Genomic DNA, 12,877 nt, shown 5'->3' on the forward strand with positions numbered 1-12,877 from the left:
ATAGCATTTAATTTCATCCTGAAATACGTACAACTACAGGAACAAAGTGGGTCCCTGCACAGCAACCAACGTTCTCCTCCAACCGCCATGTCAAAATCTGAGGCTTTTCCTTACGAGCCAAAGAAGTATTCCTTGTATGACAGGCGGGTTCCGTCTACGCCTGGTGATTATCAAGCGCGACATGTAGAATTCCCTACTTCAGCGAACGTTTTCCCCCGAGAAACATCTCGAGCGCCTTATAATCCTTCACCTCTCAATCCTAATGCCTCTAATGACCCATCGGCAATGCGTCAATCAAAGGGACATCTGCTAGCAGCAGCCTTCAACGTCCAGAAAGCACTTCCTCAGAGCATGATACGTCTTTCACATACAGTCAAGAAAGGAGTACGTTACTAGAGAAAGAACAATTACGAAGTGTAACGTCTGGAAGTGCGGAGCGTGGACTGGCCCTTACCCGGTATGAGGGAATGCGGCCCCGAGTCAATCATATTGCTAACTGACACTGTCTATGGCAGCCGTTGACAATGGCCTCCCAAGGAAGCGAAAAATCAGCATTACCCACCACGCCTTATTTCCACCATCGCTTTTCCACCGTTTCCAGCCATAGTTCTGTGCTTGGTTTCTCAGCTGATTCAAAATATGCCGCACCTTATTTGCATTACAACCCCAGACCTTACGCTGAACCCCCTATGTCGACGGCGGCCTTGTACGGCATCTATGACCGAGTAGACGGCCCCATCGATGAGGATGATTTTATCCATGAGCCGGATGGAAGAAAGCTCGAAGTTAGCAATATTGGCTGGCGGGGGATATCCAACGTAGTAATCATCGCAACCCTTATCTTGGCCTTATTTCTCCTCTTTTTGGGATATCCCGTCATTTCGCACTATACCAGACATCGTGGCCTCTGGGAAAATGCAATACTGAATGGTACTGGGCAGATAGCGGACCTGCCCCTTCTACCAAAACTGATCGATCCCGATACACCGGAGGGTGTTTACACTCGCACCGGATTCGACGGGAAGGAGTACGAGCTTGTATTTTCGGATGAGTTCGAGACTCCGGGTCGGTCTTTCTATCCGGGTGATGATCCATTTTGGGAGGCTGTCGATTTATGGGTATGTTAATCCATTTTAGGATATGTGCATGCTGACACGGACTCGTTCCTAGTATTATCCTACTAAGGATCTGGAGTGGTACGAACCAGGTACGCCCTTCGCCATTGCGTTGAGCTGCATTTCTAAGCGACGCGGCCGTGATTTCCCTCTGTCAGGCCAGGTCACAACTCGCGATGGCCACCTAGTTATAGTGATCGACCAGACTGATGACTACCCGGGCCTGTACTTCAAGTCCGGTATGATTCAAACGTGAGCTCTTGCTCATTTAGTTCTCCGGCCGACCACTGACGACACTCCAGCTGGAACAAGTTCTGCTTTAGAACAGGATATATCGAAGGTCAGTAGGTCTAAACGGCTTTTGCTTACATGCCCCCTAATAGTTACATAGTAAGCGTTGTGTTCCCGGGTTCCGAAGATGTCTCGGGCTATGTAAGTCCTGTCGTCTTCCACCAGGGCGCTTTTGCTGACTCCAGTGCTTCCCGAAGTGGCCAGGTGTAAGCATAAGCATATGAATGCTGATATCGGACAGTTTCGGTGACGCAAGATTGTTGTATAGGCATGGATCATGGGCAACCTATGCAGACCTGGCTATGGGGCGACTGCCGAGGGCATGTGGCCGTATTCGTAAGTTCCTACCCGCTCGCCAAAGATTGCACCATTCAATTTCCTTCCTAGTTATGATTCATGTGATCTCGGCACATTGCCTAACCAGACGTTCAATGGGCAGCCTGCGACAGCACTCACGGGCGGTGGAAATCCAAAGTACAATAACAACCTGAGCTGGCAACCGGGTCAAAGGCTCTCGTGAGTGTCGAGCCAATCACGCATGCAGTGCCACGTATTAATTCTATTCTCAGTGCCTGCACTTGCAAAGGCGAAGACCACCCGGGCCCTTTCTTGAACTCAGAGGGGAGATTTAGGGGTCGCGGGGCTCCTGAGATCGATGTCTTCGAAGCCCAGAAAAGCAAGGAGGGCCCTGGAGGGCGTGTCACCCAGTCTGTGCAAATGGCACCATTTAGCTACTTGTACTATTTCCCCAACACTACCGACAGTATCACAATCCCGCATCCTGAACACACAAAATTAAACTCGTACCGGTATGTTCGGTTTTCGTTTGAAAGTCTGGAAGGTACTTACGCCTCGCGCTCATCAGAGGATCCCCTCTGTAAGTTGAAGTCGCATTGCATCGAGAGCCAGGGTACTCAACAGCTACAGCCAACAAGCTGTGTCAGCGCTTACAGATTTGAATGGTACCGTCTTCGCCAAGGGAGGAGCACAGTTCACAAAGTTTGGTTTCGAGTATTGGTCAGATCCACAGAATCCCAAAGATGGCTACATCACTTGGGTAGCCAACGATAAGGTCTTTACCGCCAGCTCAGATGTTTTCCGAGCAGACCCCACTGTTCAGATTAGTGACCGACTGGTACCGGAAGAACCGATGGTACGTTGCTAAGATTGCATCAAGGACTGCTGCTCACCACTTTGAACCCAGTCAATCGTGCTGAACTTGGCCGTTTCACGTAAGTAAGATGCCATTATGGATACCAGAGCATTAACATCCCTCGTTCCGCAGAGTCGTTCCAAGCTGTGAATACCGCTGCGATGACTTTCCCGTCCGAGTATCTAGTGGATTATATTCGTGTATGGCAGCGAAAGGGACTCGGAGCAGAGTATTTGACGTGCGATCCTCAAGGTTTGGTGCTAGGCTCGCCGTCCCTACATAACGCTTACGTGATAACACATTGTACAGACTATCCTACCTCAAATTACATCAACAGGTAAGGCTTTAGGATCCCTCCGCGATTGAGAGACACTTATGGATCAAATATTGATGCAGACATTTAAATGCATTTACGAACCGGAATTATACCCTCTGGAAGGAGGCAGGCTATACGTTCCCTAAGAATTCCATGGTGTGTTTTCTTCCCTTAACCATTCGCGCGCTAATTATACTGTTCAGACTATCAATGCTAAATTATATCATGGGGGTCTTGTGCTTGATATCCCATGTATCTATCATACATCATGGACTTGACGCATATTCTGCCTAGTAGTACCTCAATCCTGCCTTTACCCTTTTCGTATCTTTGCAGTATTCATCGTCTTGGTTCATTGTATTTTATCGCACACTCGAATGGACGTTAGCGTGACGGAATCGCGTCGGCCTTCGGTCACACCTACGCTAGCCTGACGGAAGCCTGACATGTTCGTTGGAATTCTCGGGACTCCTTGCTCGGGAAAGACTTCCCTACGCGACTATCTCGTCGAAAGTGGATTTCTTGAATTACGACTTGAATCACTGGAGGCTACCTCATGGAGCCCCAAATACTCCAACAACGTGCGCACACCCGCCACATTCTCCAAGCCCCCCCAAAGAATCGACCCCCATCCGATTTTCTCCTTTGCAGACGCCCTCGACTGAGGATACCACCAAGGCGTTTCGGACACCTAGCGATATGCTTGATTATGCCACACGAAACTGGCATTCGAATCATGTCACATTGTCTCTTCAAGAACCATCCATTCTGTCGGGATTTCTCGTCCGACCGTTCTTTGTGGTTATTAGAGTAGACGCGCCTGTGTTACTCCGCTGGGACCGAGAACGGTATGCCCATGGAGTCGCGAACTGGTGGGGTTACGCTCATTGTTCATTCCACGAAGATCGAAACGGCCGAATAGACTCCTGACGCTCGAAGAGTTTCTTAAAGAGAACGATCGTATCTATATGCAGCTTCAGGACCATCATACATTCGGGCATGGCTCGATCTTGATTAACAATTCATTTGATGATGTACACGGGTTACGACAACACTTGGAATCATTGGACCTCTTAGATCCCGAAAGGCTGCGACCAGGCTGGGACTCGTACTTTATGGTACAGGACATCGCTTTTCAAACTGGTCTTGTATAGTATGGAGTTTGATTTGTTTCCCGGGAACAGACACTCACAGAACTTGCCTCTCAACGATCCAATTGCATGAAGCGTCGGGTTGGTGCCATCCTCGTCCGGAATCGAAGGATATTGGCTACTGGGTATTCTCTGGATTAATTATTACATGGGCCCAGCAAACCCCTTTTTTCGTTTCAGGTATAATGGGACTCCTAGAAACCTTACAAACTGCAATGAAGGGGGTTGCGCCCGCTGTAACGGCGGGAACAATGCAGCTAGTGGTGACGAATGTTTATGCCTTCATGCGGAAGAGAACGCTTTGCTGGAGGCAGGGCGGGAAAGAGTGGGCTCTGGCGCTGTCCTCTACTGCAATACGTAAAGTTGGATCATTTCCTTACTTATTCTGTATTCTAAGGTAACTCTCTCCTAAGTTGTCCATGCCTGAGGTGCTCCATCAAGATCGTTCAGACAGGAGTTCAAGAAGTTGTGTATAACCTCGCGTACAGGATGCACGTCTTCCCTTTTATCTCCGTTGTAGTGGCTAACGTAATACAAATATATAGGGACACAGCGACTGCTCGTGTATTTGAAGAGGCCCAAGTTACTCTTCGGCAATTCTCTCCTGACAAACCGTGCATTACATGATCCCATAGCCTGGTTGAGTTGGTCACTACCTGCGAATTTCGAGTTGGGTATCTGTGATGGTTCTGATCGTATGCCGCACCCTTGAAGCGTAATGTCGTAGGGATCAAGTTTGTCTTTCTGAAATGAAATCGTTACTCTATTCAGTAAGTCTAGGCATCTTGTTCGCATGGGCCAATTGCAATTCAATTGGATCCAACCCAGATCCACGATCTCCACCTCTCGATTCGTTTATAAATTCGGCTGAGTGCCCTGAATCAGCGTCACCCAACCCTCTTGTCGACTTCGCTGTTGCCTTTTCGTTTATAATGAGCTCATCCATTACTGTACCACCTGGTATTGAAGATGAGCAACACAACGTGATAGAGATCACCGCTAAGGGTGGGGATGACAATTGGCTCCCGTTCGACAGAGAAAAGACAGGTCCCATCGTCAATGGCTTCATCCACGACAGAAAAGATGAAAAGGTAAGCGATATAGATCGTGCACCATTACTGCTGTGTAAGCATTCAATTTCCATCTAAACAGTTCGCTTTGCTGTGGACCAAGGAAGGGTTCGGAGTGGGCCATTATGTCCCCATCATCGAGTTCGTCAAGGAGGGAGAGGATGAGATCGAAGTTTTAAAGAATGCAGTAAAGGTCATTATTTATCCTTTTGTTAGATGCCTAGAAATCTCATGCCGTTTCCGTCCAGGTCCAAACAGGAGGGCTCGAGCCCACTGAAATATCCGATGCAGGGAATTTCCTCGTTGTCATTGAGGGGAATCCTGTTGCCATTCGGGCCAAAGCCTACAGGATCACAGCTTGGGAAGGCGATATCGCGGAGTTGCGTTCACTCGCTATTCACTAGGCCACACTATGATTCACTGACCTTCCCCTTTACACAGAACGCCGGAGAAACGACCAGAATGGTTCAAATCTTACAATGAGACGCCCGCGAACGCATCTTTGCCTCCTATTCCGATCGAGAAGACTTTTGAAGACGAACAATATTTCTATCCTACTTTCTTTGCGCCCCATGGGAAGCGTTCTGTATCAAGGTCCGATTTCGCTGCTCCTGCCAAGCCCGAGGATGTCGTAGGTCCACTCCTGCGTTACTGGTTTGCTGCCGCCAATTAAAAAGAGGGGATCACCGTTTGAGCGATATCAACAGAGTCCACTATTTTGCAGAATATGTATGTACACTGTAAAAATGCAATGCTTGCCGGCATTTGATGTCCGTCAGCTACTCGTCCTGTCCCAGGAAGCATCATCCGGTCCGAAGGATGAGATGCACCCCACTGTCGGTGTCGACAATGTCACTGATTTGTCCGACGTTGAGAGCGGTGGTTCCGAGCTCGAATGGTTGCTGCATCTGTCCGGGTCCGAACCAGCCGAGGTCACCATTTTTGGAGTGAGAAGAACAATCAGAGTATTTGAAAGCCAACTCGCCAAATTTGACTGGTGAGTTGTTGATTTCTTTAGCATATCCTCGCAGAATGTCAATGGCCTCAGCCTTTGATCGAGTGATGTTGGCCTATGGTGCAGGAATAGGATTGAATTGAAGGGCTTGAACGCGGTGGCGACCATTAAGACGAACCTCTCTCCAACTAGATGGCCGTCGGCTGCCACTGTGCTTAACAAGCAGGTGGCTAGCTCGCATTTGACCCGGCGCCGGAGGCGCTTCCTTGGGGTTGCCAACAACATCAAGGTATTCCTTGGCGCCGGGGAGCGCAACTATTTCATCACGGCTGAGACTTGATGGGGCATCCCATCGGGACTGGCGGGATGGTTCATGGAAGAAGTAAGGCATTCCACGAGAAGAAGACAACTTGACAATCCATCCCGAAGACTATTTTGGATTGCCGCGAATCACTCAGTAAACGAAATGAAGCCATTGGCACAGCTGGCTTACCATGATTGCGACAACAGACGTGGGTGTTGAATATGACAGTATGACTCGGACAACTCCGCTACAATACAAGCGCCAAGGTCGAAATTAACTAGACCTCGTTGAACAATAAGAAAAACGAAAGCCAGACTCAACACTCGCACACCAAGAAAGAATACAAAGCTCAAAGGAGTCACCGGACGGAACGACGCTGGATAAAGACAACAAATTCGAACCCGTTGAAGAGAGGCTGGTCACCTGGGCGCTTAAATGAATTCAATTAATAATCTATTCGGAGCTGACAAACAATTGACAAAGCAAAGCTAGCCTTTGGCCTCCAAAATTACCGTCCCGTTGAGTCGCTCCAGTGCCTCCGCATCGGGTTTCGGCTCGTGTCATTCCAACCCACCGCCAGCTTCTATGACTTCGTAACACTATCGTGAACACCACACTGCTTATTGATTCATAGTTTCCTCGAGCAGAAGATTGATTCAACGATCGTTATTGCAGTGATTACACGGGGAATGGAGAAGGATCAGATATAAATCAAGCACTTGCCAGCTGTGGATGCCCGCCTGATAGGCAGAGCGCAGAAGCCGTCTACATTATTGCTGCGTTGTGCTGTTAATGCGGTAAGATCAGAGCCCAGAAACATACAGAACATTTTATTCTGCTACTTACGAACTAGCAGCCCAACAAGGACCTGAAGCACGCGTCATCAGAAGCGAGTTCGTTGGTGTGGGGAAGCAAAGATTTCAAACACTTACTGCTATAAGAATGAAACATATCATCGTCGATAAGATGTCTCGTGGGGCTCGTGTCCTGACTTTTGCCCACGACGAGACGTGGGTCCTGATGAGGGGTACAAAGAGTTGTTGGAACGGAGCCACTCGCGGACCGCGGCGCTGGGCCTTTGGATGGATTAACCAATCACCATCCCAACCAAACGTGAAGCATGCATACCTCTAGAACTCTTCGACCAGTGAAGTAGAGCCTTACGCCCTTGAGTATCGCAAATTCTTTCGTCTTCTGCCCCTGTTTAGCGGCGAGTGCCTCGTTGACAGAACCCAAGCTATGGCACGGAGAGGCTGAGCGGTGCTGAATACAAAAAGATGATGTATTTGCTTGCAAATGAAACGGTGTTGCAATACCTTTAATTTACGCCGCTTGACGGCAGTGCAGTCTTCGGGAGTTCCAAACTCAAAGTTCAACGTGGGCACTGCAAGGTGGGGATCACCGCACTCGTCTTCGTCTTGGACGATCTATCGAAAACGAATAAGCAAACCAGTGAGCGTTCCGATACTTCGCGCATTTTTGGTTGTTGGGGTCTGCGCACAATGTCCAATATTTCACTTGAGAGTCTTTTCGCAATGAGAAGCGACTCTGCAGAGCCATGACTGAGAAATAGCAAGAATCAATGGTGAGATGGCGTACCGTTCACTGTTTCCCTAAGCTTGCTACCAGCAACACACACATCTCCCAGACTCTGGCTTTCCAGCTCGCCCATGCCCTCATTGGTTCTCATCTGTCCGCGAATTAAGACTCCTGTCGGAGTCAGCGTCGTTGGATAGAGACGCTTAGCACACCTTTGAAGGAGTTTTTGTTGTTCCGTCTCCGCCATGTACTTTCTACTAAGCGCCGCAAACTCGTGCATACGCTGATATTCATCTAAATGGATGTGCCCCGCTTTGAAGTGGTCTTCTTCGGGTTTGTCAATGACTGTCCCCAACTGGTTGTTGAACAAGTCAGGCACAGTTTCTTCGACCCATTTGGAATAAACTCTCTCGCCGACGTTAAAGCGGAAGTACTTTTGCTCGCCAACGGGAGGCAGGCGCAGACTGTTGGCTATCATTCTTTCATGTGAACGCTCGCATCCTGATGCGACGCTTACAAGCCCTCTCACGAAATGTTTGAATCCAATAACTGAGATGGGGTGGAGGGGGACATTCTTTCCTAGGCCTGTCCCGATAGAAGTGATGCATCCAATGGGACGCGTCGCACCATAGAGGAAGAACGCTTCATTCACGAGTCTGCAACAGGGACTTTGAGTACGCCATACTTTCAAGAATCCTGGCACTTACTCTTGGACGGGGTTGTTGAAACCCAAGCCGCCATCCACAAATGTGTGCCTCCCCACTCGGACTTCTTCGAAAATAGTTGGGGCAGCAGATGTGGCTCGGGCTGCCTCCCAAATTCTGAACGGGGGAAATTTTTGAGGAGGAGCATTTGGAGAGTCATATGTACGGAGATAAGCAGCAGTCCTACGGTTCAGACGGTCTGACCGAGCAGCCATAAGTAACCTTCAGGTTTGGCGCAAAGAAATTAGCGCCAATGTAACCGCAAGATTGCACGTTTTTTCTCACACTCTGCAAAGTGGGTCTTTCTCCAACATAAGTGCCTCACTGTCGCCTAACTTTCTTTGGAGAAGGTCTTGTATGCCATTCTTCAAGATATTGGCATCGTATCTCGCACCCGTAGTTACAACACCCACAAACTTCCCAAGGCGGCCTCGAGTGAACAATTCCTTCGCCAGCCTCTCATATTCCTCGGTGCATTCATTGATTGTCATATGCAGACGCCCCAGCATAAGTGCTATCAGGCTAAGAAGCGTCAATCATCTTTGAACTGTGTTCGCGCGCACGAAAAGCGCACGTACCCTCCGGTGCTGGTGCCCGCAATCATGTCAAAGTAGTCGCATGGCCTTGGGTCCTTCTCGCTGGTCACCTTTTTCATGATTTCTTTCAAAATTACCAAGGTAGAGATCCCTCGCACACCACCCCCATCTGTAGTCGTTGAGCATATAGAGGAGACGGGTCAACATGCATACATACCAAGTGAGAGGAGGCGCAGTGGGCGCGCAGATTCAATGGTCTGATCAACCCCGAGCCGTTGCTCAAGAATCGAATCAGTGGAAGGCGAAGAGTATGCAGGTGCCGGTTCACTCGGGATCCCCAATGTCTCCAAGGAATCGTTAGAAAAGGACAAGTTTTCAGGCTCACAGATGCTAAGTGGAGAAGTCGTGATCGATTTCGCTGCCTCTGCAGTGACAGACAAGTGGCGGAGATAGTTAGTAAGGGGTGCTGGATATCACAAGAGCCTTACCTATTTCCTTGACACCGATTAAAAGATGACCCTCCTTAACATAGTTGCTCCAACCCGGAAACCGGGCGCAAATACGTACGGCGATAACGTTCCCGTCCTGAGAGGGGAATGTTAGAACGATTGTCCCATCTGCGGAAATTCGACAGATCCCACATCAAGAAACAGGAGAGGATTGTCCCAGTAAAGAACATCGCCTCGACGCTCTTCATAGGGTCCGTTGTGAAGGGAGTTGTGATGACTTTTCCAAACCAAGCTAACACCGTTGACAACCTTGGGCGACTTGGCGTCAGGAGAATCCAGAATCAAAATGTCAAACCAACTCCAGCTGCATGCACCGCCGAAGTTGAAATTCCCACTCCCACGAGAGACCGTGAACAACTGGACGGTGTGAATGTTTGATATCGTACACTTATCAAGAGGCTATGAATCGAAGCGCGCATGAACGACATTTCTCTCTAGAGCATTTTCACGCTAAACCGCTCACCGGAGACTTCAGCCAAATCCTGCACTCCAACTTGTCGTCGACGGCGTGAACCTCGCAGTTATTCGTGGATGAAAGAGTGATTGTGGTCTCCGTGGACCGCTCGGGCATGCACGACTTAGCGACAGATCTAGGTCTTGCTCGGCTGTAAACACTATTGTGGCTGAAAGTGGCTAGTATCACGCTTACACACTATCAATGATACCTTCGTCCCGCTCTTCAACTATCAATTTTCCACGCCCAAGATAGGCGCCCCGGGCCGAAAGGGGCGAGCAGACCTGAACCGCAATTATGTCCCCAACCTGTGAAAAGAGACGATCGCATCAGGAATCCGCAAAGGAGGCTCTGAATACGTGCACATGCCTCAAGATCATCAACCAGTTGGCTTTCCCGGCCAAAGACAAAACCAGAATCCCCAGAGGCCAACATGTTACTGTGACTTCTCCAAGATAGAACCCTCTTGCCTTTCCTCTTGAGCTCTCTTGCAGCATCACTAGCTAGAATACAGATCTCGAACCAGCTATCACGCCAGTTGGATGTCACAACTACCTGTTCTGGATCACACGACTCCGTCTTAAGCTGCACCCTGACGAGGCGCTGCACGAGACGCTCGGTCACTGGCCCCGTCTTGAACCAGATCCGAGGGGCGGGATTGCCTTGACTGTCTGGAGGCTGGAAAATACCTTGGCTCTCAGCGAGGACGTAGGCACGAGACATGTCGAGAGTAATTTGGGTCGTGTGAGGGGGAGTGTCGAAAAATGCAGTTTTTCTGCATGCTATATATGAGAGATAACAATTCCGATAACCGAGTGTCCGGGTCAAATAAATAGTTCGGTGATATGAAGCAGTTTTGCAATTCATTGGTCAAGATCTAGTTCAATGACCGTTACCTGATGGCAAAGGGCATCCCCGGTCCCTGTCAGCTGGCCTTGGTTTAAGCCCAGTTTTCGGCCTTCTAGAAGACGCCGGACATTTGTCAAATATCGCCAGCCGAGCTGTTGACGAACCAGCGTCCAATCCAGCCAGTCAAATGTGAAGCCGGCGAGCCCCACTGCGAGGCGGGTTTAGCAGCATTAGCCGCTCGGAAAGCATATATTTACCAGCAAGGTGGCTGGAAGGAGGAGCCAAGCCTTTTAGCGCTCGCACAGGCAGCCGGCGAATTATTCAGCGTGTCCTAGCCATACATCAATATTGATGATCAGTAACTCAGTTGAACTGACGATAACGCTTACCAGTGGATCGATATGGCCGATTCCACGCAACTAGCCATCCCATAGAATTGGGCATGAATCGAGGCAGACCCACCAAGATCTTGGGTGGGGAATGACGCTAGTTGCAGCTGGGCTGCTCTCCCCAACGATATTTGAGGACAGCATGAGCAGAATCTCAGGACGTTCATACTATAGTATAAACGCTGGTCACCTGCCTACGACGTTCACTCATTGAATGACAAAATTGGTAACGGTGTCAATACAAATCTAGCCTGGCTTGCCCCTATTCGAGTATTAGGGGCACGGGCGCTCATCCCTTTGCATTTCAAACCCAAAAGCCGTAACTCGAGCCCCACGTTCTTGTTGAGCTACATAGCCCCAGCGCAAACACATAGGCAGGTGATCAGCCTCTATTGGAATGTTTACATTAATAGAAGACAGCTGCTCAAGGAGATGAAGTCCAGAACTTAGACACGAGGGACGCCGGGCGAGCGTGTGGTTCATCTGCACTCGCCATACACATTCCCATTGGTGTTCGTTATCAAAGTTTGAGCAATCCGATTGAAACGCATGGAGCATGATTCGAGTGATAACCGAGCAAACACTAAAGGCAGACTAGTACCAGAGATGAATAATGACATTGGGAATGGGTAATGAACATCCAATCGCGTAAGGGAGAAACCTTAACCGCGCACACGAGCAAGCTATCTAGTTGAAGTCCGGCCATTCCATTTGCCCTTAAGGGGACTAAGTCGAGCACCCCTAAGCGAGCATTGGACAGTGATTACGACTGAGACGTCTTCCTGAAGGGGATGATAGCCCTGAAGTGCACTGGCAGGCATGCTAAACACCTGCCAAATGCATACAGCTCAACCCCACCCCAACGAGCAACCGGCGGGCGTGCGAGCGTCTCATTGACCGCAGATAACGGCTACCACTCTGCCACGCATTTTCTTGCTTCCAAGCAGGGATTGGATCCAGCAGCGACTCTTACGGAGAACGTACCTGGCCCTATGAGCACGTGACCTCCGACTTTCTTTCTTTCTTTCTATGTACAGTCATTCACGTGCCAATGGTTCACACCCCTCAATGGTTCATTTGCATGTAACATCCTTATTTCACCCCGGGATTTTTTTATTTTGTGCACACTTGTATGTTATAACTATGGCTGTGACTACGCAAAAATTTGACCAAATCGGACATAAAATGAAGGAGTAATAGCAGTTGTTCAACGAGTTAATGGTGCACACAAAAGTTATGCATCTTGCACTCTCCAGGAACATGGCTACGACACCGCAGTGTGTCCTACAGCTTGGTGTGTTACCAAGGAACAGAAGGCCACTGGCGCATGTGCCCATGTTTGTTTGTTGTGGTGAACGAGCACTTGTCAGACTGAGGTATACTTACATCCGAGTTTCCAAATTCAGTATCTCAAATTTATTCCTTTCTGTGCCTGCTGCTTTCACCAGTATCACTAATCACTCCTTTAGAATTCACAAGCAAAAAGTAGCTCAAGCAGTAGAGCAAATATTCTGCAAACCCTTGCTTCATGCCATATTACTG

General features: G+C 49.0%; 6 protein-coding genes across 6 annotated transcripts; 4 read left to right on the plus strand and 2 right to left on the minus strand.

Moving 5' to 3' along the window:
* Positions 1 to 689: 689 nt before the first annotated feature.
* Positions 690 to 3,153, plus strand: EI90DRAFT_3145711 (glycoside hydrolase family 16 protein; the record flags this gene model as incomplete). Its single annotated transcript, XM_039065330.1, has 14 exons — positions 690 to 1,118; positions 1,171 to 1,207; positions 1,274 to 1,367; positions 1,418 to 1,455; positions 1,507 to 1,547; positions 1,675 to 1,742; positions 1,794 to 1,922; positions 1,976 to 2,215; positions 2,328 to 2,559; positions 2,611 to 2,638; positions 2,692 to 2,811; positions 2,869 to 2,896; positions 2,956 to 3,031; positions 3,079 to 3,153. The coding sequence occupies 14 exons, from the start codon at positions 690 to 692 to the stop codon at positions 3,151 to 3,153; spliced, it is 1,635 nt and encodes a 544-aa protein (XP_038915710.1).
* Positions 3,154 to 3,294: 141 nt separating this feature from the next.
* Positions 3,295 to 3,637, plus strand: EI90DRAFT_3059294 (uncharacterized protein). Its single transcript, XM_039060427.1, has one exon. The coding sequence runs from the start codon at positions 3,322 to 3,324 to the stop codon at positions 3,538 to 3,540; it is 219 nt and encodes a 72-aa protein (XP_038915711.1). The 5' UTR covers positions 3,295 to 3,321; the 3' UTR covers positions 3,541 to 3,637.
* On the plus strand, positions 3,527 to 4,945 carry EI90DRAFT_3059295 (cytidine deaminase-like protein). The gene is made up of 7 exons (XM_039060428.1): positions 3,527 to 3,723; positions 3,780 to 3,993; positions 4,060 to 4,151; positions 4,207 to 4,383; positions 4,440 to 4,517; positions 4,572 to 4,796; positions 4,855 to 4,945. The coding sequence occupies exons 1-6, from the start codon at positions 3,575 to 3,577 to the stop codon at positions 4,651 to 4,653; spliced, it is 792 nt and encodes a 263-aa protein (XP_038915712.1). The 5' UTR covers positions 3,527 to 3,574; the 3' UTR covers positions 4,654 to 4,796; positions 4,855 to 4,945.
* EI90DRAFT_1097998 (uncharacterized protein) lies at positions 4,645 to 5,820 on the plus strand. The gene is made up of 5 exons (XM_039051488.1): positions 4,645 to 4,796; positions 4,855 to 5,117; positions 5,179 to 5,289; positions 5,345 to 5,475; positions 5,538 to 5,820. Exons 2-5 carry the CDS (start codon positions 4,959 to 4,961, stop codon positions 5,767 to 5,769), a joined length of 633 nt encoding a protein of 210 aa, XP_038915713.1. The 5' UTR covers positions 4,645 to 4,796; positions 4,855 to 4,958; the 3' UTR covers positions 5,770 to 5,820.
* Positions 5,740 to 6,860, minus strand: EI90DRAFT_1097989 (uncharacterized protein). The gene is made up of 3 exons (XM_039051487.1): positions 6,545 to 6,860; positions 6,230 to 6,481; positions 5,740 to 6,166 (listed from the first exon to the last, which is right to left on the minus strand). Exons 1-3 carry the CDS (start codon positions 6,545 to 6,547, stop codon positions 5,900 to 5,902), a joined length of 522 nt encoding a protein of 173 aa, XP_038915714.1. The 5' UTR covers positions 6,548 to 6,860; the 3' UTR covers positions 5,740 to 5,899.
* A 195-nt stretch (positions 6,861 to 7,055) lies between these two features.
* EI90DRAFT_3124019 (uncharacterized protein) lies at positions 7,056 to 10,820 on the minus strand (the record flags this gene model as incomplete). Its single annotated transcript, XM_039063671.1, has 16 exons — positions 7,056 to 7,141; positions 7,202 to 7,223; positions 7,288 to 7,431; positions 7,484 to 7,618; positions 7,672 to 7,782; positions 7,857 to 7,903; positions 7,955 to 8,550; positions 8,602 to 8,820; positions 8,884 to 9,120; positions 9,177 to 9,303; positions 9,352 to 9,558; positions 9,623 to 9,719; positions 9,776 to 10,042; positions 10,107 to 10,239; positions 10,293 to 10,405; positions 10,482 to 10,820. The coding sequence occupies 16 exons, from the start codon at positions 10,818 to 10,820 to the stop codon at positions 7,056 to 7,058; spliced, it is 2,880 nt and encodes a 959-aa protein (XP_038915715.1).
* Positions 10,821 to 12,877: the final 2,057 nt, after the last annotated feature.

The sequence above is a fragment of the Cantharellus anzutake genome, assembly GCF_015039405.1.
Source record: "Cantharellus anzutake strain C23 chromosome Unknown EI90scaffold_25, whole genome shotgun sequence".
Taxonomy (NCBI): Eukaryota; Fungi; Basidiomycota; class Agaricomycetes; order Cantharellales; family Hydnaceae; genus Cantharellus; species Cantharellus anzutake.

Coding starts and splice junctions, on each gene's coding strand:
- EI90DRAFT_3059294 (XM_039060427.1), top strand. CDS start 3,322: ATGTTCGTTGGAATTCTCGGGACTCCTTGCTCGGGAAAGACTTCCCTA.
- EI90DRAFT_3059295 (XM_039060428.1), top strand. CDS start 3,575: ATGCTTGATTATGCCACACGAAACTGGCATTCGAATCATGTCACATTG. Junction 4,152..4,206: donor CGAAGGATATTGGCTACTGG/GTATTCTCTGGA, acceptor TTTTCGTTTCAG/GTATAATGGGACTCCTAGAA. Junction 4,518..4,571: donor TATAACCTCGCGTACAGGAT/GCACGTCTTCCC, acceptor ACAAATATATAG/GGACACAGCGACTGCTCGTG.
- EI90DRAFT_1097998 (XM_039051488.1), top strand. CDS start 4,959: ATGAGCTCATCCATTACTGTACCACCTGGTATTGAAGATGAGCAACAC. Junction 5,118..5,178: donor ACGACAGAAAAGATGAAAAG/GTAAGCGATATA, acceptor CCATCTAAACAG/TTCGCTTTGCTGTGGACCAA. Junction 5,290..5,344: donor TTTTAAAGAATGCAGTAAAG/GTCATTATTTAT, acceptor GTTTCCGTCCAG/GTCCAAACAGGAGGGCTCGA.
- EI90DRAFT_1097989 (XM_039051487.1), bottom strand. Junction 6,167..6,229: donor GGCCATCTAGTTGGAGAGAG/GTTCGTCTTAAT, acceptor CCTGCACCATAG/GCCAACATCACTCGATCAAA.